Source organism: Podarcis filfolensis (genome assembly GCF_964270895.1).
Source record: "Podarcis filfolensis genome assembly, chromosome: 17".
In the NCBI taxonomy this organism is placed as follows: domain Eukaryota; kingdom Metazoa; phylum Chordata; class Lepidosauria; order Squamata; family Lacertidae; genus Podarcis; species Podarcis filfolensis.
In genome coordinates this window covers 10,303,845-10,329,614 of record NC_139621.1, presented here as the reverse complement: position 1 = coordinate 10,329,614, position 25,770 = coordinate 10,303,845, and the positions used below count along the sequence as shown (strand labels likewise).

Sequence of the window (25,770 nt, the reverse complement as noted above, 5' to 3'; positions counted from 1 at the left end):
TTTTCATTTGGTAAACCTATGTTTTTGTAAAACTTCAATAAATATCTTTTAAAAAAAATGGAATACAAAAAAGGGAGGTGCGAGGAGGTCAAGGAAAGAAGTAAATGAAAGATAAGATATGGAAAAATTGATTTGTTTTTAATTGTTTTAATTTTTCAGTATTTTGTATTTTTTGTTTTATTACTCTTTCTTATTTTTGTAACTCCTTGAAATTTTAATAAATATTACTTAAAAAAAATAAATAAAAGTTGTGCAATTGGTTATCTCCTCGACATCTGAAGGGAGGGCTTTCCACAGGGAGGGTGCCACTACCGAGAAGGCCCTCCTCCTGGTTCACTCTAACTTTGCTTCTCTCAGTGAGGGAACCAGCAGAAGACCCTCAGAGGACCTCATAAGGTTGCTGTTGCAGACCGGGCAAAGGGATGCAGAAGGAAGGGAACTTTACTGCACACCCACCACTTAGAACAGGGGCGGCTAACCTTTCTCGGCTGGAGAGCAGCATCAATCCTCTGAGGGCTGCATGCCAGTGCCAGGCATGGCCAAAGCAAAAACGGATGTGCCCAAATTGGGCATAAACACTCACTTACAGGCACAACAAATGCAGATAGCCCAGATAACTTCTCCTCCCTGCAATCTCTCCCGTTTTGCTGGACCTTTTCAACCAGGGAGATTCCGGCTTAAGCATCATCTTCTTGCAGATCTGGGCTCTCTCTTCCTACTCAAGCCAGCTCTGCATTCGCTTTTCCTCTTCAAGAGAGAAAAGGGGGTCAAGGCTAAGCCTCCAGGAACCCCAGTTGGCCGACCTGACTGGAAGAATCCGTGACCAGAAAGAAGAGGAGACACAAGAGGACTGGATGAAATTTAAAGAATATTTAGCTAAATATTGTAATATAAGATAAATAGAAAATTCTTGGAAGTAACAAATAGGCCTAGGGGTAGAATAAGAATATGTCTTAGTAATTATTATGGATTTCAATATTGGTAAAGGAGAAGTAGTTAGTAAATGAAAGAAATTAATAGTATTAGAAATATGAACTCGGAGAACTGTTAAATAGGTGATATAATGAAATTCAGTTAGAGGGGATTTGAGGAAGTCAGTTATTAATGTAATGAAATTAGTAATTTGAAGTAATAGTTTATTTTTGTGTGTGTTTTGTTGTGTGTTTTGTAATGTTTTTCCTTTTTCCTTTTTATGTGATAAATGTGAAAATCAATAAAAAAAAATTGAAAAAAAGGAACCTCAACTTCAAGACACTCCTCACCCCCAGCTCCCTAGCTGGCCTGCAACGAGGATAGGGACAGCCGTGATAAAGCTGGAAGAAGACTCTGAATAACATCCTGTTCAGAAAGGTCCAGTGAGTTCATCAGGGAGCTCAGAAGCCTCTGAGCTGTGGAATTAATGTTGAAGGAGCCCCCTCTGCCTTTTCCCATGTTAGGGACTGGAATATTCCTTCTTAAGAACCAACAAAGCTTTTGCAGTTGATATTTGAAATTACAAATACAAGTTCCGTAATTGTTTTAGCAAACCCTCCAGGAGACAAAAGCCAAACAAAAAACAGCCCAAACGCTGAAACAACACTTTTCTCATACCTGTATTTCTCTTTAGCTGTAAATTATTTACTTCAGTCATTCAGAACTGAACTTCATTGTTTCATAAATTATATTAACACTCAAAATTGGTTACATCTCATTTGTTGTAGCAGTTCTATAAAATTAATGCTTTAAAACAATTGACCATTATTTGACAATACTTAAGTGGTCAACTGACCTCCCTCTCTCTTTTTTTTCACCAGTTCATTTACAGACAGTGGGAGGGAAGGGACGACACAGTTAGCTCCTCTTCCTCCTGAGAGAGGCTAATTTTAAACCTGGTCGTAGACATTTCTGTGCCTGAAGAGTTGCAATAATCCCCCTCGTCTCCTGGAACAGAGCTCATTTTTCTAAAGGAGGCCCAGAGAAAGTAGGAGAAAATGGTGTCCTTACTCATAAAAGCAACTGTTTCGGAGTAGAGCCAGAGCACTCTGGGGAATCAGTGGATGTGGTGATCCCTCGTTGGCATAAATACCAATATCTTCCTTAGCCTCAATGCAAAATCCCAAACAACATGGAATTGTGTGCAAGAGACTGCCTTGAAGATCAAACTACCCGCAGAAAGCAGTCCCATGCCTTAGCTGTAGGCAAGTGCCTCTTCTGAAGCAGAAAAACATGTTCTCCAAAGTAGATTCCAGTCTTAGCCTACTGACATTTCATTTAAGATCCCATATTCTCTTAATCCTAAACTTGACCAGTGAGCATGCTGCAATCTTCCTGTGCAACAATCCAGGGGAAATAAATTGATATACTGATACCTGATTGAAACGCAAGCCATGCCCAGCACAGTTGTCTCTGCAGAGGCTGCAGAAATGGGATTAGATGTGTCATCCTTAAGACAGGCCTACCTGCCTGATCGAGAACAGAATCTGTTCCAAACCAAAACAGCTACAAGGCCACGGACTAGAAGAGGATGGGAAGGACACTTTAGCCAAACCCCAGAGCAAATCCTGCACAGGACGAGGCAGGAAAAGCCTTGCCCTCCACCCCAGTGTTTTGAAACGGCTTCCCCACCCCTTACGACATAGAGGCTTTGTTAAAATCCATCCTATAGCATCCCGAACCTGCCAGGCGCCAGCCAGATGTCAGGTGCTTGCGGGAAACAAAGCAGAACCTTTGCGCCAGTCTTTCGGAGGCAAATGTGGCACTTGAAAAAGTTGATGCGCAGGCAGTGTGGAAATCTCCAAGGTCCTCAAAAGCGATGTAAAGGGCTTCGCCTTGACTCACTACTGGCGTGACCTTTTGTAAGTCTTTTTTCTTCCAAAATAAAACCTTTTTTTAAAAAAAAACAAACACTAAAGCAAAACTGCATTCCCTCGCTGCAACTGTCTGGCAAACCTGCTAATCCCACAGGGAGCCTGGGAAAAGCCGGTACACACAGGCCAGCAATAAATCAGCCGGGACTATTGCAGCGCCAGTTCAAGACTGGGGGAGATACTGGTTAAAACTCTAGTCCCCTCCCCCTCCCCCTGGTCCCCCAAGTGTCTGTTGCTCAGACACCAAGGACTGTCTCAATGGCTCTCCGTGGAACCGGAACATAAGGTCGCAGCCCACAGGAGGCAAGGATATCGGCTGCCCTCTTCCGTCCTAGTCCCTGCCGGAAGACAGGAAGCGTCGTCAGTCTCAGAGGTCCACCTGCACGTCCGTGCCCAGCAATGATCAGTCAAGGCAGTCCTTCTCGCTCTCTGCCACAGCGCTCAGTTCACCACCAGGACGTTCTCCTGCAGTGGGGTTCTTGCGGGAGGGTTCAAGGAGGGAGAAAAGAAAGTCCTTGAGAAATAATCTTTCAACGGGTAATAGATCGCAAACGCTGCGGAGAGAACGTGAATCGCAAAACAATATGGGGCCAGACACAAAATGGGCGCTGACTGGTGAAGTGGAGAAAAACAACTACTGGAAAGTGAAATATGAAATGCATAAATAAAGAAAATCATAAAACCATCAGTTCTAGCATGCGGGCGGAGGCACCTAAATTATATAATTTGGTATCTGAATGATTGGTATCAGTAATTGTATTATTTTTAGGCATTGTTATAATGAGGCTATTCTTGGACTGTAATTGAAAACTAATAAAAATTATTATCAAGATGTGAAATAAGGTGGAGAAGATAAAAATGGCGGCAAACGCAAAAGAAAGTAAAATTAATATAGATATAGTAATGATTTAAAGTGGACAGGCAGGGGGATTTATAACTTTAGTTTTTTAAGGGAATATATTGTCTATACGAGCAGGAATTGATAAATACTGTAGATAGCTGATGGATAAGGGGTAAGGGAATTTATAAGAAATAATAACTGTAAATTGAATATAAGGAATGAAATGCGAATTAGAAATAAATATGTAATAGCAAGCAATGGGGAAAAGTAGGGACGCATTTAGGATGAAGAGTGGGAAGACAACTTTTCGGAAAAATTGTATCCAATTTGATGTAATTTGGTATTGATGCGTTAAAAATTTGGAAAACTAATAAATATTATGTGGGAAAGAAAAAGGAGAGAGACGAGAGAACCACCAAAGATGTGTCCTGGGCTCCAAGCACTGGCTTCTATGCCCACAATGAGTCCTTTAATACCTGTTCTGGAGGCACAGCCCTGATGCCCTGCACAGAAGAGGGATTTGGGAAGAGGCAAGGTGGGGTCTTATGGGACACGGGTGGCGCTGTGGTCTAAACCACTGAGCCTTGGGCTTGCCGATTGGAAGGTCGGCGGTTTGAATCCCCACGATGAGACGAGCTCCTGTTGCTCGGTCCCTGCTCCTGCCAACCTAGCAGTTCAAAAGCACACCAGTGCAAGTAGATAAATAGGTATCGCTCCAGCGGGAAGGTAAATGGCGTTTCCATGCACTGCTGTGGTTTCACCAGAAGCTGGCCACATGACCCGGAAAAACTGTCTGCGGACAAACGTCGGCTCCCTCGGCCAGTAAAGCAAGATGAGAGCCGCAACCCCAGAGTTGTTCGTGACTGGACTTAACCATCAGGGGTCCTTTACCGTTGTTTTTTTTAAGGTGGGGTCTGTTCTTGGAGTACAAAAGGGGCCTGGCCACCCAAAGAAGAGTGGATTTGATATCCCGCTTTATCACTACTCGAAGGAGTCTCAAAGCGGCAAACAATCTCCTTTCCCTTCCTCCCCCACAACAAACACTCTGTGAGGTGAGTGGGGCTGAGAGACTTCAGAGAAGTGTGACAAGCCCAAGGTCACCCAGCAGCTGCATGTGGAGGACCGGGGAAGCGAACCCGGTTCACCAGATTACGAGTCTACTGCTCTTAACCACTACACCACACTGGCTCTCTCAAATGGCTGGAGTCCAAGAACAGGCGTTCAGAATAGCGTGGAAGTCACTCGAGACCCATCCCCTACAGACTCACCTCTCGCAGCAGCAGAAGACCGAACACGAGGAAGCACTGTCCCGGCGGAACTTGCCCGATTTGGGGCTGTCTTTGCACTCGGCTATGTAAGCGTGGAGCTGGGTGATGGCCGCTTCCCCCTCAGACTGATGCTGCAAGAGCAAGAGACGAGAGACAGGGTTTGCATAGCACTATCTAGGGGTCAGAGCAGTTCTGGGACTGCAGGAAGGAGAGGACTCCTATCAGATGCAAAAATTCAGACGGTGTCTCTGGACTGGCGCTAGGCCTCAGGGCTGGAGTCAGATGCAGCTCAGCAGAAGAAGCAGAGCCAGCTGTTAGTGAAGTTACCTTCTTTATTCAAGGCAACAAATACACACTGAGCAACGCTCTTAATAGGTCTCGCCAGGGTGGATAAAAATCAATTATTTTTTAAAAATAAAATTTAAAAATTGATTTTTTTTATTTAAATCAGATTTTTAAAATTGGATTTTAAAATAAAATGCTTTTGGAGGAAAGTATCTTTCTAAAGATAGCTTTCTATTTAAGTTACATTACATATAGTCCAAAGGCTATTCATCAGGAAATAAGGATTTAAGTTTTTCATGTGTGCTAAAACTCAAGCTAAGTTTTTTTTAAAAAAGTCATTTAACCACATCAGTTAACAAACATGGATACATATCCTATAATGTTATCGTTTTAGTTAAATAAATGGTTTAAATGGTTATTAAGGAATTGATTATTTTTCTCCTTCCAATGAAGTACAGCAGAAAAGTTGTCCAAATATAAACAGTTAACTTATTAAACCTCACAATAATTTCATAATTATCTGTCAATGTATTTCTAATAGTATAAACAAATCAGTAGTTTTTGATATAACTGTAAAAACTACTCTGAAAATTTATTATTCAAAAAATGAAACCTTCATCTGCTTGTAAATATTAAGATTATACCAGCAAGAATGAGTCTTTCTGTAAAAAAAATGATTTAAATCAAGTCTTACTGACTAGTGATTTAAATCAAGTCCTACTGACTAGTGATTTAAATTGTGAGGGCACAAGGAGAAGGGGACGACAGAGGACGAGATGGTTGGACAGTGTTCTCGAAGCTACCAGCATGAGTTTGACCAAACTGTGGGAGGCAGTGGAAGACGGGAGTGCCTGGCGTGCTCATGGGGTCACGAAGAGTCGGACACGACTAAATGACTAAACAACAACAAACCTTGATGGTCTCGTAGGAGCCAGTGATGAGAGCAATGAAGAGGCTGAGCACCATGTAGATAAACAGGCTGATGAAAGTGTACAGGTAGAGCTGGCTGAAAAGCCACACCAAGTAGCTGTTCTGCTGCATCGCGGCAAAGGTCACAAACATGTCGTCCCCGTTGATGAGTGAAAAAAGGCATTCTGACACCATCGAGAGGGTGCGGAACTGAAACCAAAATAGCAGACAAGAGCTGAGGACAAGCGAGGCCCCAAATCTGGAGACAATAGGTGGGTGGGATAAACAGATATTTATGAGGACGACGACGATGATTTTCAGGTTTATACATTTCAATAATTTTACAGCTCTGCTGGCTTCAGAGCGAAGAGGGATGAGGGACGGAAAGGGCTCCATGTAAGGGCTCCCTTCCATCCCTCCTCCCGCTTCGCTCTGAAGCCAGAACGGCAAGAGCCGCTGCGCAGCTATCGCTCTTGCTCCTGCTGGCTTCCTGCCTCACTGTAGAGCAAGCAAAGCACCTGTCCCGGTGTCTCCTCCTTTTCTTGCTCTGGCGTCGCCGCGCTTTACAGCGAGGCGGGAGGAGGGATGGGCAAGCAAAGTGGGAGAGAAGCCATGTAAGCGGCTCTCACTTTGCTTGCTTTAAAGCAAGAAAAGCGAGAGCCGCTTACATGCTCTGCGCAGAATTAAATTTTTTTTTTCTTGCTTTCCCCCTCTAAAAACTAGGTACGTCTTATGGTCAGGTGCGTCTTATGGAGCGAAAAATACGGTAATTCGGTATTTGAATGATTGGTATTAGGAATGTACAGTGGTACCTCGGGTTACATACGCTTCAGGTTACATACACTTCAGGTTACAGACTCCGCTAACCCAGAAATAGTACCTCAGGTTAAGAACTTTGCTTCAGAATGAGAATAGAAATCGTGCTCCGGTGGCGAGGCGGCAGCAGCTAAAGTGGTGCTTCAGGTTAAGAACAGTTTCAGGTTAAAAACGGACCTCCAGAATGAATTAAGTACTTAACCTGAGGTACCACTGTATTATAATTTGGTATTGTTATGATGAAGCTATTAAAGGTGAAGGTAAAGGTACCCCTGCCCGTACGGGCCAGTCGTGTCCGACTCTAGGGTTGCGCGCTCATCTCGCTCAAGAGGCCGGGAGCCGGCGCTGTCCGAAGACACTTCTGGGTCACGTGGCCAGCGTGACGAAGCTGTAGCTGGCGAGCCAGCACCAGCGCAGCACACGGAAACGCCGTTTACCTTCCCGCTATTTATCTACTTGCACTTAGGGGTGCTTTCGAACTGCTAGATGGGCAGGAGCTGGGACCGAACGACGGGAGCTCACCCCGCCGCGGGGATTCGAACCGCCGACCTTGCGATCAGCAAGTCCTAGGCACTGAGGTTTTACCCACAGCGCCACCTGCGTCCCTGATGAAGCTATTATTGGATTGTAATTGAAAATAATAATAATTATAACAACAACAACAATAATAATAGCTACAAGCACTTGGCTCTGTTGTAGCGTTAACTCTTCCAAGATTTAGGCAACCATCCCTTTCCCCAAGGAAGACACATTTTAACAGTGACAATGATCTGAAAAGTTCTTTGCTTTGTTTGCACTGAAGCTGGTGGCCCCATGACAGTTCTGTCCCCTGCTCCCCTTCCACATACCTTGACATGGTAGGGTCCCAGCACAATCCAACCACAGAAGCAGTAGCCCAGGTAGATGACAGCCACACAGCAGCAGAAACGGATGACGTTGGGGAGGGCAACCCGCATGGTGACAATGAGGATCTAGGGAGACAGCAAGCGAGAAAACTTGAGTGGGAAAATGCCGCCTTCAATTCCGATCAGGGAGACCTGGTTACAAGTCCCAGGCGGCTCTTGTCTTGATGAAATTAGTAGTGACCCAGATAAGGAACATTGAAGCTGCAAGAGCATGGGGCAAGAGGCAGGAGATGCAAATACAACATTTGTTTTGGGGTACAGAATCCATCACCCGGGAAATCTCAGGTTTCTCATACGTGCTGGACATGTAAGGTAGTAAAAGAATTCCGGGAGATGATATATAATGAACTGAAAAAAATGTTCAAAACAACCTTTTCTTAAAAACCTGAAGCTTTTCTTTTAGGAATTTCAGGTGCCGAACTCCCAATGGATCAGAAAATACTATTTATGTATGTGACCACTGCTGCTCGGATGTTATTAGCTCAGAGATAGAAAGAAGAAAGAGTCCCTATCAGAAAAGAATGGCAGATTAAGTTGATGGACTATGCTGAATTGGCAAAAATGACCGGAAGAATCAGAAACCAGGAAGACCAAAATTTTAATAAGGATTGGGGGAAATATATAATTTACCTTAAAAGCCATTGTAAACAATTATTAGTAGGGTTGGAGTAACACTTGTAGTTTAATGTTGAATTCTGGGTATAATGGAGATTTAAAAGTTTTGGATTAATGGAGGATTAATGCAGGAGGAAAAGGTTGATATAAGGACCCAAAAGGGGAGGAAGGAAGTTCAGGAGTTTTTGGAATTCTGTTTCTATGTTGGTTGGTTGATAATTGCTTGTAAATTTCAAAATTTGAAAAATTAAATAATTTTAAAAAACAAAAACAAGGGCAGCTTTGTTTGTCAACATTTAGCAGATGAAACTCTTCCTGATAAGGAGATGCCAGGAAGCACCATCTGGTAAAATTTTGCATTTCATGCAGTTATTAAAGGCGCAGGAGTTGTATGATGGAAAAAAATATGGATCCCTAATGTAGATCTGTAAGGAAATTTCCACTGGGTGGAGAGAAACTCAGAACACCTGAATCTCAAAACCAAATAATTTTTTTTTTTAAAGGAAATCTCAGGTTTCATTTTTTAAAAGATAAAATAAAGGATTCATTTTGGGATCTTGCTCCTGCCTGTATATAGTGTATAGGGCATGAGAAAGCAAGCAAAGGGACTCAGCTTACATTGTACTTCTGGAAGAAGCTGAGATAACGCATGACGCCGACCCAAACCAGGAGTGTAGAGGTGCCCAGGAGAATTCCACATACGTCATAGTTGGCAAAGTTCTGCAAATAAACAACACATTGTGCAGGGTTGCTCTTTAGGTGTGGTGAGAGCAGGGTCTCTTCTGCCAAGACTGTAGCCCAGGATCTGAGACCTTCTTCCCTGGGCTCTAGCCCTCAGGCTGCCTGGTGTCAAGGCTTCAGGAAATCCTATCCCTCCCCCGGTGGGATGCCGAAAAGCAGAAAAACAAAGAGAGTTCTTACCAAGTATAATAATCATCATAATCATAATTTATTATTTATACCCCACCCATCTGGCTGGGTTTCCCCAGCCACTCTGGGCGGCTTCCAACTGAATATTAAAAACAATACAGCATCAGACATTAAAAACTTCCCTAAATAGGGCCGCCTTCAGTTGTCTTTTAAAAGTAAAATAGTTGTTTATCTCTTTGACATCTGATGGGAGGGCGTTCCACAGGGCGGGTGCCACTACCGAGAAGGCCCTCTGCCTGGTTCCCTGTAACCTCACTTCTTGCAGCGAGGGAACCGCCAGAAGGCCCTCGGAGCTGGACCTCAGTGTCCGGGCTGAATGATGGGGGTGGAGACGCTCCTTCAGGTATACAGGACCGAGGCCGTTTAGGGCTTTAAAGGTCAGCACCAACACTTTGAATTGTGCTAGGAAACGTACTGGTAGTTTATTCAATACAGTCATACCTCGTGTTGCGCTAGGTTCACGGTGCGTCTTTTCAGCTTGTGAACGCGGCAAACGTTTTGCCGGGCGCACAAGTGCAGAAGCACTCTATTGCGCTCCGCGCTTGCGCCGCTCCAGTTGCGGACTTTTCGGGGTGCGAATGGCACCCCTGAACGGATCGTGTCCGCAACTAGAGGTACCACTGTATTCACAGAGAGACAAAGGAAGCAGTCTCTCTTGGATAATGGCGTTGCTCTGAGTAAAGTCCCACCCCCTCAGTCCCTCCTATTCTACGCCACCCTTGCGCCGGCTAATCTTTCTGCCTCTGAGATTTCTGTTCTGCTACTCTCATTGCACACCTGCTTCTGGAAGAGGGGGGATCAGGAATGCTTTCAAGAGACACTGAGTTTGTTAGCTGTCTCTCCCCTGATATTTCTTCTTCCTGCTGCTCCCCCAATATTTCCCAGCTTTCCCCCTCTGCAGCCTCTGAACCATGCCCTTCTGCAAACCACTGTTCTAAATCTATACTGCCCTCCTCTTCTCCCCCCGCTTCCTCCTCAGTCCAGCCCCTGACACCTGGACTGTTTCTTACCTTGGACTCAATCCCAATCTTCATGATAGTTCCGGACACAGTAAGGATGTCGCTCACCACCAGCAGGATGTACCAACCATTCACAAATTCCAGGCGGTCGGACAGGCAGATGTCTTGATTGTAGCGGCGCTGGAAAAAATGGCTGAACTCCTGTGCAAGGAAAAGGAGCGGCTGGTGAGCTTCCCACCTCCTGAAAAACACGCGGCCCCTTGTTCCCTCCTGTCAAAGTCCCCGCTACCCTCGATTGCTCTCCTTTCCTGCTTCCCTTGCTCCAGAAGGGGGAGATAAGGACTTCTACCGTTAAGCTTGGAAGACCCCAACCACGATGCACAAGTCTAGACAGCAACACAGTTCTTACGAGGCAAGCGCTAGCTATTCCGCAATGGAGGGGGGAAACTAAGGCTGGGCGATATCTGGTTTCCAACATCGCGATAACAGCTAAACATTGCGATATACTGATATATCACAATGTCTGAAATAAGGATGGAGCCACGTAGAGGCATTGACTGGCTTCACGGTTTTTCCCCCACATTGTGATTTTTGCATAGCGCACACGCACACATACACATCAGGAGTCACAATATATTACCAGGTCAAAAACTATGAAACCAATACAAGATATGGAATTCAAATCGGGTTCGGATGATATATTGCTATATCACCCAGCCTGATAAAAAACCTGGCCGACATAGTCCCCACTGCTAGAAGAATATGGCACTGGAGTCTCTGCAGAATAAAAGCTGCTGGATCACATAAATGCAGGATTTTTAATTTTGAAAGCAATTTTTGATTGCTACATTAAGTATTGCCTTAAGCAGACGATGAAGTTTTCACCAATGTCCTTTGCTAACATCCCTGGGCAAATATCTCATCTACGTTCTGCCCCATCCTAACAACATTTTTCATGTTCTTCTTTTAAAAGTTGTTTTGGCACATTATTTCCCACCCTGCTACAACCACCAGAACTCCCTGCAATTTTATGTGTCTGTGTGTGTTCTGGAGGGGTTGTAGTCACCTGGTGCCTTTCAAACCCTTCCCCTCCCTATTTCTGCACTCCACACAACTACTGCTGTGGCAGGTCCTCGTGCCATGGCCTGGCAGACCTTGAGTTGCACGGGATCCAGGTTTATGAATGCAAACATACTTTGGAATATTTGTCTTCTTGCCCCACCAACGCTACAATCACTTTCAGCTACTGCTCTTTACTGGAGCAGATTAGCGCAACAAAGCTTTTGCCTGCAGACAGCAGCATCCTGAAATTTGTGTGTGGCTGGCTCAGTGACAAGAGCATAGACTTTTCACGCAGAAAGTCCTGGGTGGTACATCTGTAAATAAGGATGACCCAGCAATGCTCACATGCTGCAGGAGAAGCCCCCTGATGATGGAGCGGCCGCACAGGATGAAAGATAGTACGCAGATGAGGAGCACCACCACGTCAAAGAACATCCGGAAGCTGTTGTCTCCTGCAAGAAAGGAGGAAGGCAGTGTTGGGTTTCTAGAAAATGCGGGGAGCTAGAGAACAAGGAAATGGTCACACTCCCCACCCGCAGAATTTTCAGCCCAAATAGGCTTGGTTGGAGAGCCCAGAGGTTGTTGGGGGACGGCCGTTTGCGCAGGCAGCAAAAATGATGCTATGAGACACATGGAAGAAGTCCTAGAGTTTCTGGAGGGGAAAGTAGGCCAGCTGGAGCAGGGACAGAGAGAATTGTGGGAAAAGGGGGCAAAGGGGGTTTGCCAAAAGCAAATATGGGAGAGGAAGAGAGAACAGTCTGAACTGTAGGGACTTAGGACTGATCAAGCCTAATTGGGATAAAAAACACACAGGACAAGGACCTTAGGATCACTGAGAATATAAACCATTTGGCTGCGACCATTGTAAAAAAGGCCAATTCAATGCTAGAAATCATTAAAAATGGAACTGAACGTACCATATTTTTCGCTCTATAAGCCACACTTTTTCCCTCCTAAAAAGTAAGGGGAAATGTGTGTCTTATGGAGCGAATGCAGGCTGCGCAGTTATTGCTGAAGCCAGAACAGCAAGAGGGATTGCTGCACAGCAATCCCTCTTGCCGTTCTGGCTTCAGGGATAGCCACGCAAAGCCTCTTCAACAACATTTGATTCAGAATATTTTTTTTCTTGTTTTCCTCCTCTAAAAGCTAGGTGCGTCTTATGGTCGGGTGCGTCTTATAGATGTAGCATGCCTGGAATATAAGGTATAGTCTGGTCATCCCAGCCCTTCAAAGAAAAGTTTATGTGCTTGAGAAGGTCCAGAAAAAGGACAAATAAACCTTAGTGATGCAGACACCCTTCCCTATGAAGAAAATCTTAAAGAGGTTGAGACTTTTGAATTTAGAAAACGAAAATCACCAGCTAATGAGACGAATATGACAAACAGTTTAAACATCATAATCGTTGTGGACATCAGTTTGTGAAACTGGATACTAAAAAAATATGTTCCTTTCTGCAGCATAAGCTTATGAAATGATCGTCTCAGGCTTTGGCAAGTCATTAAACTAGACGGCTAAGAAGGAACTGAGAGGTTTCCATAATCAAAGATGCAATTCAATGGGTTCATGAATGGGATAAGTCAGCAACGTGGAGGCTGAGAAAGAGTTCCACATAACACTCAAATCTCTTTTTCTGAAGTCCGTATTTTGGCAGGATGAGGCTAGCCTTATGGACACATTCAGATTTACAGTGCCATGAAAAAGCCAAATATCCTTTAAGTCAATTAGGATATTGATTCTCATTAGCCAGGAACTAAAGACAAAACCCTTAAAAAAATCAATCTGCAAACGGTCCCTGAGCAGTGCTTTAAGCGTGGCTCTTATACAGGTGAGGTGCTGCCTTCGAAAAGGTTTATATTGCTCCCCCTGAAACCCCCTGATACCTTTGCCAGAGACACTGGGGTCTTTGCATTCCTGGATATCCACTTTGTTGTCCAAGTGAATCTTCACTCGGCCACTGTGTGCTTTATTGTCAAATGTGATCTGAGGGTGGAGGAGGAGTAGAAGAAGAAAAGAATGACAATGTACATCCTGGGGGAAATTCCACCGGGCAGCACAGCAGAAGAAGCCCCAGAACAGTATCTCCGGCCCTCTCAGTCCAGCGTGTGAATGAGGGCTCCTCAAACACAGGCAGAAAGGAGGCAAAAGCAACACCTCCTCAAGCATCCTTACTCACTGTGATGGAAAAGGTGTAGCAGTCCGGGATTTCGTTGTTGATGATGGTTTGGATGTTGATGGCTTTCAGCTTAAACCGGATGGTGACATTGATGAGCCTGGCAGAGACAAGACGTGGAGGGTCAGCTCTGTCACAATCTACCACCGAACGTCACAGTTTCCCACTGAATGACTGCAAACAGAAAGGAGAGCCTCTCTTGTCGGAAAAACTGAAGGAAGCTGAGCCTTATAAGCTCAGAAAAAAGGAGGCAAAACCTGCACATTTTGAAAACCATGTGCTTCAGGGACTCGACTTCCTCCCCGACTTTTGGCCGTAGATAAGCAGAACAAAGCGAAAGGAGTCTCTTACCACTTACGAATTTTAATGATCACAGAGAAGAAAGAACCCATCCCTTGGAATGAAGGTGCTCCCAATTAAGGGTTCCACCCACTTCCTCCCTAGTCGTCCCCCCCCCATCACTCCCGCATCTTGCAACCTGATCTCGCAACCATTGTGCTTTCTGTGCTGCCACCTTATCTGCTCTCCTTGACCTTGGGCTGAGCGGATGGACGCTTTCCAGAGAAAGTGGGTCTGTTAACTCTCTCTCCCAGTTCTTCTCCTCCTAGCTGGACTACTGCAATGCGCTCTACGTGGGGCTACCTTTGAAGGTGACCCGGAAACTACAATTAATCCAGAATGCGGCAGCAAGACTGGTGACTGGGGGCGGCCACCGAGACCACATAACACCATATAACACCAGTCTTGAAAGACCTACATTGGCTCCCAGTACGTTTCCAAGCACAATTCAAAGTGTTGGTCTGACCTTTAAAGCCCTAAACGGTCTCAGCCCAGTATACCTGAAGGAGCATCTCCACCCCCATCGTTCTGCCTGGACGCTGAGGTCCAGCGCCGAGGGCCTTCTGGCGGTTCCCTCATTGCGAGAAGCAAAGCTAGAGGGAACCAGGCAAAGGGCCTTCTCGGCAGTGGCGCCTGCCCTGTGGAACGCCCTCCCGTCAGATGTCAAAGAGATAAACAACTACCTGACATTCAGAAGACATCTGAAGGCAGCCCTGTTCAGGGAAGTTTTTAATGTGTGATATTTTAGTGTATTTTTGGTCTTTGTTGGAAGCCGCCCAGAGTGGCTGGGGAAACCCAGCCAGATGGGCAGGGTACAAATAATAAATTATTATTATTATTATAGCTGTTCCGTACCTAGTACTTCCCAGCTTCTGCCTTCTGAACTATGTCCCTCTTGAAACCGCTGTTCCAAATCTATACTACTTCCCTGCTCCTGGGAAGATTCAGGATCCTGATCAGGAGCAGGGGGAGGCTCCTGCCATTCTTCTTCAGTGCAGCCCTCCTCAGCACGGTCCCTGACACCATGTTGGGTACAAAAATCAACAGCTGCAACATGTCAATTGATAAATGTAAGATTAGTAGGCAGAAACCTTCAGATCTGCAAAGGTGTCGTCCCCACACAAAAAAATGCAATGGGAGGCAGGAAGCCTCAATAACTGAAAAACATCAATTCCCCCTGTGAATTCCTCCAGTTGGAGTGTGTGTCTTACCCTTCCGGCTATCGCAAACACTAAGAAAGTGTGTCTACTTACTTGTAAAACTTAAAAATATAGTTGCAAGGGAAAACATCAATTCCCCCTGTGAATTCCTCCAGTTGGAGTGTGTGTCTTACCCTTCCGGCTATCGCAAACAATAAGAAAGTGTGTCTACTTACTTGTAAAACTTGAGAGTGAAGTTCCTGTAGCTGCGGTCTGGCTCCAGGAGGGCTCCAGACATCTCCTCAGAGTCCTGAGCAGAAGGTATATTCTGTGGGGGATCCACACCAAGGCACTCTACACAGAAAAGAGGAACAGATTCCAGGCCTTGACACATTCAGATATTTAGGGGCAGCATTGGGGAGAAAAGGTAAAAACGCCAGCAGTTTTGTGGTATCTTCTCAAACAAAAGTTACACCAGCTACTCATTTTTTATTTGTAAAAGGTAAAATGCAGAGCGGCGGCAGCAGGAGGCCCCATTAGCTAAAGTGGTACCTCTGGTTCAGAACAGTTTCAGGTTAAGAACGGACCTCCAGAATGAATTAAGTTCTTAAGCCGAGGTACCACTGTACAAGGAACTGTGCCTTAACTCTAAACACACGCCTTTCCTCTAAACTAGGTTTGCCTTGTGTCAGGAAAATTCCTGACATGTCCTGGTTTTCAGGTGTAAAAATGGCATCGGGGGAAAATTTGTCAAATTGGCAAAATGTCAGGGAATATTTGGATGTATGGCAATGTGATGGAAAAAGCAGCTGGTTTGTTCCGAAAACAAAGCTCAACAATTTTGGTGTGTTTCAAAAAACCCAAAAAAACCCTCAACAACTTTGTGGGTGTCAGGAATTTTACTTTTTGAAATATGGCAACCCTACTCTAAACCCCACTGTGGAACTCAAACAGCAAGATGGGTCATCTCCACAGGTAACGTAAAGGACCCCTGGACGGTTAAATCCAGTCAAAGGCGACTGTGGGGTTGCGGCGCTCATCTCGCTTTCAGGCCGAGGGAGCCTGCATTTGTCCACAGACAGCTTTCCGGGTCATGTGGCCGGCATGACTAAACTGCTTCTGGCACAACGGAACACCGTGACGGAAACCAGAGCACATGGAAACGCCGTTTACCTTCCCGCCACAGCGGTACCTTTTTATCTACTTGCACTGGCGTGCTTTCAAACTGCTAGGTTGGCAGGAGCTAGGACAGAGCAACGGAAGCTCACCCTGTCGTGTGGATTCGAACTGCCAACCTTCCATTCGGCAAGCCCAAGAGGCTCAGTGGTTTAGACCACAGCGCCACCCGCATCCCCTGCAGAGCATAGAGGATGCTGGAGGCCCTAGGAAAGGCACTTGCTCACCTGTGATGACTTTGGGGTCGATGTTGAAGGTGTCATTGGCCGGGTCAATCCTTCCTTTCCGATAGTAATGCTGGCAAAGCATGAGCGCCGACTGGTTTGCGCTCCCCGCATGCACGTAGGCATAGCGTCCGACTGTCTCGTTCGCAACGGCCAGGTACTACAGGGGGAAGTTGCAATGGTCATCCTGGTCAAGTCCAGCTGCCTTCCCCTTCCCCACCAGCTTTCTACTCGCTTCTCACCTTATCCACCGCGTAGACCATGTGCTCATAGACATCTGCCTGTGTATAAACTGCATAGGTCTCCTCTGCCCCGTCCACATAGTTCTTCAGGAAGAGGTGCTTGAACGTCATCGTGTTCTCCTCTTTGAAGGTGACCACCATCTGATTGCTGAGCCCAAAGAGGACGAGCTGTGCGGAGGGGAGGGAGAGAGCAGGGACCAAGCAGAGGAGCAGTTAAGAATCTATGACACACTGCGCAATGGATATAGGACATAATATAGATTTTAATTTTCCAGATTCATTTCTTTTTTAACGTTTCAGTTTAATATTTGGTAAACGAGCGGCTATATGTCCTTTTCAAGGGGGTTTCAGCATCGTAAGTCTGTGTTGCAGTTTATCTGGGTCTGAGGTAACTTCTGTTTCTGCTTGTCTTACTTTCATATTGTTAAACTTTGGCTGTATCTGCACTACACATTAAAAGCTCTGGGATAACATTTTTGAATAATGGGGTTGGGGCTCCCTCAGGGTGAATCCCCCACCCTCCAGCTCTCATTCCCCACCCCAGGGTGTGGGGGGCATCATTCAAAGTCACGATAGCCTCATACTCCTTCCAGTATTGGAGGCAGCCTAGCTTACCTCAGAGGGTTATTGCCAGGATAATTTGGACAGGGAAAGCACACCATGTATACCGCCTTGACTTCCTTGGAGGAAAGGTGGGGTGTTCAAGTGAAAGTAAAGCACCAAGGAAGACCCCCTGAGAGTACAAAAGTGTTTTTGAAAGCGCCTAGAGGTGGTGAGTAGCCAGGTGGAGAGAGAAGCCCCCACCCTAAAATGAAAAGGCAAGAACTTTCAAACCACTGGAACCAATAATGCACAATGACAAAACGAGGAACAGCCAGCCAGCCAACACCTTGGGCAGGCAGGCGAGTTATCATGAGGTGTTGGAAACTGGATCACAATCAGGGCCCATTTTAATCCCTTCGATTCCCATAGGGATGTGAGGCAGGGGGTGTTTGGGGGAAACTATAACGGAAGCCCAGATCCAGCTGCCCTGGCCCTCCTGGTGAGGGGTAAATTAAGGGGCAGGGCAGGTGCTTGGAAGTTGGATGAGGATACCAAGTGTTGACATGGGACTGAGATGGAAACAGAGAGAGAGAGAGCCCACAGTTCATTGGGTGAGGCCTTGGCCAAATCTGACTTCACAATGGGCTGCAGAATGGTTTGTTTCCCAGGAAACCAGGTGAGTTGTTTGAAAGGATCCTGAGATCAGTTAAAAGCTCATTCAACTGTCGCCTTCAGATCAGTTGACACCGGAGATGTCTTGCTGCTTTAGAGAACTGTCTTTTTTGGATCAGTTGGCATCGGAAACATCTGCTTCTTTCAGACAACTTCTTTGGCTCAGTTGAAAGCCCAGAGAATGGTCTTCTGCCTCCCCTCCTGCCACAGAAGGTAAGGTAAAAGGCGAAGAGGGGAGACATTCTGAAGCTTTGTTCTCCCCCCCACCCCACGGGCAGTTTTTAAAGATGCTCCTTGGTTATTTGACCTTCATAAATCCCATGCTCCCAGGGAGTGTTCTGGTTAATTTTCTGAGTTTTTCATTTGTCTCTATCCAAATGTTGGGATAATTGCCACCTCCCCCCCCAAAAAAGGAGTAAAATCCTCCCCCTCCCTCAATTTTACCACCCACAAATTTCTAGGAGCTCATTTTTCACTCAACCCTAAAATACACACCCCACCTCTGCAGGGCTCACACCTGCACCCTTAAGTTCTCCCTCCATCGGGTGCATTTCCAGCAAATTGAATTAGTTTCTCAACTCCCAACTCTTATCAGCCCTAGACAGCAGATCCAGGATGTCAGATGTCATGGAGCAGGGGAGGAGGGCAGTTGGAATCTAGCAGCAACATCTGGAGGGTTTGGACACATAAAACAAGGTGATTTATCATCATAACACTGGGTAACTAGTCAGGAGTTTGTCCTGACCCTGACTGTGAATGGCCAGAACTAGCCACTCACTGTCTAGTGTGGAAAGTGGAGCAAAGGACGTTTTAGGAGAGCAGATCCTGGGATCAGTTCTGCACTCAGAATGAAAAATTGCGTCACTGTGTGCAAAGAGAAGTAACCGGCTGTGACCTTTGTTTAAAAAAGTCAAGTGGTGACCTGACACATAGGTAAGAGAGGCTTTCCGACTGAGAAATGCCAAAATCGCCTCAAAATGTGTGGCTGATGGACACCATCTGCAAGGAGGAGGAGGCCCTCACCTGCATCTGGAGAGCTTACTCTCATTTGCTTGACACCTAAAGGTGTATAATGAAAGCACCAGGTGAGCCTCACTTGAGAAAATAAAACCCCTTTTATAAAACTTCCTCCTGTTCTTGGTGCCTGCTGGTGGACCCACAAACATGGCACCTCTTCCTTCAGCCCTTTTCTTGGAAATGCAGGCAGGGCACTGCGAGAAAGAGGGAGAGAGGCAATGTCTTCTGCTCTGAATCTCTCTCTGTGTGTATGTGTGTTGAGGGGCAGGCAGGGGGCAGAGAGAGTTAAAGGCCAAAGGCCTGGTTATAGAAGAAACCTTATTGCCTGGTGCCTAAAAATATATGGTAGTCCCAGTACAACCGTGAAGCCTTTTCTATCTGTGGCAACTGACTAGAGCAGGTTACAGGTAGGTAGCCATGTTGGTCTGCCATAGTCGAAACAAAACAAAACAATTCCTTCCAGTAGCGGTTAAGTCCAGTCAAAGGTCACGATGGGGTTGCGGTGCTCATCTTGCTTTCAGGCTGAAGGAGCAGGCGTTTGTCCACAGACAGCTTGTCCAGTTTGTCCATGTGGCCAGCATGACTAAACCGCTTCTGGCACAATGGGACACCGTGACGGAAACCAGAGCTCATGGAAACGCCGTTTACCTTTCCGCTGCAGTGGTATCTATTTACCTACCTGCACTGGTGTGCTTTCGAACTGCTAGGTTGGCAGGAGCTGGGACTGAACAACGGGAGCTCATCCCATCGCGGGGATTCGAACTGCCGACATTCCGATCGGCAAGCCCAAGAGGCTCGGTGGTTTAGACCACAGCGCCACCTTCATCTCACATACCTGAATGGTGACTATTAGGATCTTGATCAGCTGGAGCACCAGTTTGAATGGCTTGCGGCCTTTGGCACGAAACTTGTCACAGGGGCTCATGAAGAAATACTTCAGACGCCTGCGGAGCTCCTCTTCTTCTGGTTGAATGGAAGCAAAGCCCAGGTTTGGCCTCGTATCCCCATCCTGGGACCCGTAGCTATTCACTGGGGTGAGCAGCTTCTGTGTCTCTGCAAAGAGGGGGGAAAGCGCGCAGGTTTCTACAGTCCCAATTTCATGCCATAAGGAAGGGGACTGAAATCCTTTCTGTTCACATCAGCGTGATCCAGAGATTCCTGTGGTTTAGCCAGATTAGGCTACTCAAGCGCTGCAACATACAGCGTTACAGCAATTAACCCCATCAAAGCATAGCCCAATTTTACTTCCCCTGATACCCAGGAATCTGAGCAATCAACAGGAAATAAACTTCACAGCTTTGCAGCGTTCACAGCAATTTCCTCTGCCCTTACCCATTCCGCAGTTTCCGAGTCAGCTGTTATCAGAAGAGTCTCTCACAAGACAGGCTTTGTGACTTTTTGCTACTTTTCGATCCCCTTCGAGGCGTTCTGCTTGCCAGCGAGGACCTAAGAACAACACGAGCGCATGTCTTTGAAGACGCAGCCATGGCAAATTATGCCTACGCGCAACATCAGCCCCAGCAGCTCTAGGAAATGTCAGCAGGCGAGACAGGCCTTGCCACAAAACAGCTCGTTTTGTTGTTTGTGATGCTGTTGTGCAAAGCGAGCACAAAACACCTGCTCCCAGCTCCTTTGAGGCAGGTAAGGAGGGAGGTGCACCTAGGGCTCCGGCAGAACTGCAAAAAGGAGGAACCGCTCTCAGTGAGACAACCCTGTGTTTCTGGTTACTAGTCCAAAGAGGAAATTCCACACGGGATCTAAACTGCTGATTGGCACAGACACAAAGTTCAGCACACTGAACAAAAGAAACCACAGTGTTGTATGCTTCAGCGCGCGCACACACACACACACACCCTAAAATCCAAGACATGTCCCCTGAGAGCCTCTGAAGGCAGGAGAGTTCCCTAAACCAAATATAAATATTGCATTTATATCCCACTGTTCATCTGCCACCATTTTTTCCTCAATCAATCCTGTGAGGTTGGTTAGGATGAAATCGAGCAGCTAGCCCACGGGTGGGCAAACTAAGGCCCGAGGGCCGGATCTGGCCCAATCGCCTTCTAAATCCAGCCCGCAGACGGTCCAGGAATCAGCGTGTTTTTACATGAGTAGAAAGTGTGCTTTTATTTAAAATGCATCTCTGAGTTATTTGTAGGGCATAGGAATTCGTTCACCCCCCCCCCCAAAAAAAATATAGTCCGGTCCTCCAAAAGGTCTGAGGGACAGTGAACTGGCCCCCTGCTGAAAAAGTGTGCAAAAAAAGTTTGCTAACAAGGTCACCCAGTTAGCTTGATGGCTCAAGTGAGGATCTGAAGACAGCTCTCGCCCATGCTTTAGCTGACAGACAAATGACCACTGGGGTCCCTTCGAACTTTACCATTCTATGATTCTATTATCCTAGCTCATTTCGCTAACCGCTGCACCGCTAACCGCTGCACACCTGCTCTCTGGTAACCCCACCTCTGTCTCCTCAAAAGGCTTGGCTCCTGAGATTTTGTAGTCTTTCACTTCTTCATTTGCCCTCGAGACTTTTCATTCAGTCAATCTCACGGGATTTAGGAGGAACACAACAAAATGCAATTTTAGCACACGCCCAACCAATCATGACAAAGGACAACCAACTCCTTGAAGAAGGAATTTTTGCACATTTCTGCATCGGCAGCCGTGACAATACCCGTATTATTGTTTTGAAACTAAGAACGTAGTTATCTGCTATAGTGGATTTCCACTGAAAGCAGTTTTACTGGGGCCACATAAGGCGAGAACGGCAAGTTGTACATGTTTGAAAACTAATCATACAGTAGGCTACTGTCCTTGTGAACACTTTTAAGTTTAACAGGGCAAGCCAGGTTAAATATTTAGAGAATGCCTTATTGTTGTTAGCCGCTTTGAGCCCGGCTTTGGCTGGGGAGGGCGGGATATAAATAAAATAATAATAATAATTATTATTATTATTTAGAATTTGTCAGCTAAGGAATGAGAAGCACTTTGGGACCTATTTCTGCCCCATTCTTCTATTTCTGCCTTCGGAGAAGCTCAACTCTTTCCCACCTAGACTTATCTGTTAAAGATTAGCTGGGCAGTGCCAGGCTTACATGGTGGAGACTAGGGAGCGCATATGAAGGGATACAGGACTTGTAGCCCCATGGAACATGTTTTTTTCCCCAAGCACCCGCTTGCAGAGCAGAGGCAGAGAACTGGCAAGGCAAGCTCTCTCCAAGAGCAGTTTGTACGGCTGTTGAGCAACCTCAGGTTTCCACCAGACGCAATCGGAAAACCTGAAGGGTTGGGTAAGGACACTTGGAACTCCATCTGGGTCCAAACATTAAAAAGCGGCATGAGAAAGTCTGGGGAAAATGATTCACGGATGGTATTTAACTCCGAGTAGGCTTGCTAAGATGTATAAGACTGAATCAAGTAAGTGCTGGAGATGCAAAGAGGTGAAGGAAACGTTCTTTCATACGTGGCGGACTTGTAAAAGGGTAAAAGAGTATTGGGAAATGATCCATAATGAATTGGGAAAAAAATGTTTAAAAGTACTTTGCCAAAAAAACCCAGAGTCCTTCCCGTTGGGGATAATTAAGACTGAAATTTCCTGGTGTCAAAAACGGTTATTTATGTATGCTACTACTGCAGTCCGTGTTTTGTTAGCCCCCCAAAAAAGGAAAACGAGCGAGGTCCCAACCAAAGAGTGGCCACTTAAATTGACAGAATATGCACAACTTGCAGACTTAACATACAGAATAAGAGAGTAAGAAGAACATACATTTAGAGAAGATTGGAAAACGTTTATTGAATATATGGGAAATAATTATGTTCGCTGGAAGCATCAAGATAAATTCAACTGTGTACATAAGTTTTGATGGCTGCAATAATGGAATGCTGAATGGTATAGTTTTTGTAAAATATGCAGGGATTTAGGATATGTAAAATGAACTGTGGAAAGAGAAGAAGGGAAGTCATTGATATCTTAAGGATGCAAAATAAGTATTTTAAAACAGAAAATTTAAGAAAAATTATATATAAAGAAAGTCAGGGGAAAGAGGAGAGAGAAGAAAAGAGAAGAATTGGTAAGACTGGATACACTTTCGATTAGTAAAGGGGAAGCAGAAAATAATTGGAATGTGATGCTGCCGAGTTTGGTCCCAGCAGATCCAGGGACCTTCTAGCTCATCACAGAAACTGTCCCTCTTTATTCAGCTATTTCATCCTTGACACTATTGATCCTGCTACTCTCGGTTTCGCTCCCAGTCTTTGGAACTCCCTCCCCAGAGAAGTCAGACCAGCTCCCAGGCGAAGACGACCTTCTTATTCCAACAGGCTTACAGGAACCGACTGCTTTTAATGAAAGTGTCGGTGCCGTGCTGTTTTTATTGCAATTATCAGTAGGTTCTTAATAGATCTTACACCCACGTACATAGTTTTAAGAGCCGGTGTGATGTCATGGTTGGAGTGACCCATTAGGGCCTGGCAGACCAGGGTTCAAATCCCTGCCCGAGCCATGAAACTCACTAGGTGACCTTGGGGGCCAGTCACTGACCTACCTCAAAGGGTTGTTGTGTGGATTAAATGAGGAGGGGGAGAACTATGTACACAACCTTGGGCTCCTTGGGAGAAAAGGTGGGGCAGAAATGCAATCAATCAATCAATCAATCAATGGTTTGTTTTTAATTAAATGATTGGTGCTCCCCACAACTATGTTTTTAGCTGTTCTTATTTTTATGCATAAAGTGCCTTTAGTCCCTGTCAGTGAAAAAGGTGGAGTAATAATAATAATAATAATAATAATAATAATAATAATAGCCAGTCTGCAGTAGACTATCCTGCTCCCCGCTCTGATAGGATCTCATTCATTTGATTAGATCCTGCGTGCTATTGTTCTCTGAACTGTCCTGGGGCAAAAACACCTCCTCAAAATTGCTCTTCAATAGTGTGGCGACTTTTTGCCCGTGTTCTACTTCCCTCCCCGTTCGCAGGATCCGTATTCTTCCCTCCCCACAACCACCCCAGGCGAGGCTCCATCAAGGGGCGCTGGGGGCAAACGGTCGCACCCCTCTCCCTCCCTCCCTCCGTGCCGCAGCCCCGATCCAACCCGCCTCCCCAGCCCCCGATGCGGGCAGCTTTCCCGCAGCGAAAATAAAGGTCGTCGGGATCCCCCGGACACGCGTCCCTCCTACACGTCACGTCTGGTTTCACCACTTCGGGTGACAGCCAGCCAGGCGCCCTTTGGCTTTCCGAGGGTCGCCCGCACTCAATCCCGGAATCCCAACGCCGGACCCGCATAACTACACGCGCGCGTGCATGCACACGTTCAACATGACAGCCTCGTTTTTTCGGGGTTGGGGGGACGACGGCGGGACTCCCTTACCTCCTTCGCGGCCGGCTCGGAAAGTAACAACAAGAGGATCCCAACATCCGGTCAGGAGCCCAGAAGGGGCGGGCAGGGGCGGGGCAAGGTCGCGTCAGAACCCGGAGGAAGGGGGAGGGGAAGCGTGGGAGGCGGCGCTGGATTTCCGGGCTTAGAACGTGGCAAAGAGGCGCGGGATTTAAATTAGAGATGCTCGCGCTTCAACTCGGAGCTGCACACGTTTCAGTTCAGATATGCACGCGTTTATGTGCAGGCGCTTTAATTCAGATGTGCACGCGCGTTTCGATTCAGATATGCCCGTGTTTAAGGTCAGATGTGCACGCGTTTGAACTCGGATATGCACGCGTTTATATGCACACGCTTTAATTCAGATATGCACGCGTTTCAGTTCAGATATGCACGCGTTTATATGCACGCGTTTGAACTCGGATATGCACGCGTTTATATGCACACGCTTTAATTCAGATGTGCACGCCTTTATATGCATGTGGTTTAGTTCAGATATGCCGGTGTTTGAACTCAGATGTGCCTGTGTTTTATGTCTGATACAGGGCCGGATTTAGGTTTGATGAGGCCCTAAGTTACTGAAGGTAATGGGGCCCTTTATATGTCCAGCTGTCCTTTGTCAACAACAAATTGTCGCTGTTTTTTGTGTTGAATATATGCTGTATGGTAATTTATGGACCTAATAGGTATCTAAGGCCATTTGCACATAACAAAATATGTATTTTATCAAAGTAATTGTTGAACTGAAATACAATTAAGAAGAAGTATATTAATAGTGAAATACAATTAAGAAGTATATACCAGTCCATGCAGAATGTAGGCATCCTATATATAGAAATGAGCAAACCAGTGATATTTTAGGGAGCAGGCGAGCAGGCAGGCCCATTACTTACAGCAAAATGACATTTAGAAGAACAGTACTCCTAGAACCATAGGATTGTAGAGTTGGAAGGGACCCTGAGGGTAAACTCCTGGCAATGCAAGGAATCTCTTGCCCAATGTGGGGATTGAACCCACAACACTGAAGTTAAGAGTCTCATGCTCTACCAACTGATAAAACATTTGGTACCACATAAAAACTTAAAAAGCAGAGACATCACCTTGCCAACAAAGGTCCATATAGTTAAAGCTATGTTTTTCCCAGTAGTGATGTATGGAAGTGAGAGCTGGACCATAAAGAAGGCTGATCGCCGAAGAACTGATGCTTTTGAATTATGGTGCTGGAGGAGACTCTTGAGAGTCCCATGGACTGCAAGAAGATCAAACCGATCCATTCTTAAGGAAATCAGCCCTGAGTGCTCACTGGAAGGACAGATTGTGAAGCTGAGGCTCCAGTACTTTGGCCACCTCATGAGAAGAGAAGACTCCCTGGAAAAGACCCTGATGTTGGGAAAGATGGAGGGCACAAGGAGAAGGGGACGACAGAGGACGAGATGGT

At 46.0% G+C, this 25,770-nt stretch overlaps 1 protein-coding gene across 2 annotated transcripts; it reads right to left on the bottom strand.

The window, feature by feature from the left end:
* Positions 1–1,576: 1,576 nt before the first annotated feature.
* MCOLN1 (mucolipin TRP cation channel 1) lies at positions 1,577–24,403 on the bottom strand. Of its 2 annotated transcripts, XM_083593488.1 has the most exons (15): positions 24,327–24,403; positions 20,291–20,404; positions 19,794–20,011; positions 16,727–16,894; positions 16,488–16,644; positions 15,321–15,438; positions 13,610–13,706; positions 13,317–13,416; positions 11,782–11,888; positions 10,426–10,575; positions 9,104–9,205; positions 7,814–7,936; positions 6,153–6,359; positions 4,956–5,086; positions 1,577–3,324 (listed from the first exon to the last, which is right to left on the bottom strand). In XM_083593488.1, the coding sequence occupies exons 2-15, from the start codon at positions 20,292–20,294 to the stop codon at positions 3,288–3,290; spliced, it is 1,719 nt and encodes a 572-aa protein (XP_083449614.1). In that variant the 5' UTR covers positions 20,295–20,404; positions 24,327–24,403; the 3' UTR covers positions 1,577–3,287. The 2 variants fall into 2 exon arrangements, with proteins under 2 accessions (XP_083449614.1, XP_083449615.1); XM_083593489.1 differs by lacking the exons at positions 19,794–20,011; positions 20,291–20,404; positions 24,327–24,403 and adding an exon at positions 17,616–17,864.
* Positions 24,404–25,770: the final 1,367 nt, after the last annotated feature.

What these genes read in the sequence shown, in the direction of transcription:
- MCOLN1 (XM_083593488.1), bottom strand. An exon ending in TCCTAATAGTCACCATTCAG is followed by an intron (nt 16,895 to 19,793) that starts GTATGTGAGATG and finishes CCCTCCGCACAG; the next exon opens with CTCGTCCTCTTTGGGCTCAG. An exon ending in GTCTTCTGCTGCTGCGAGAG is followed by an intron (nt 3,325 to 4,955) that starts GTGAGTCTGTAG and finishes CCCTCCCGCAAG; the next exon opens with AACCCCACTGCAGGAGAACG.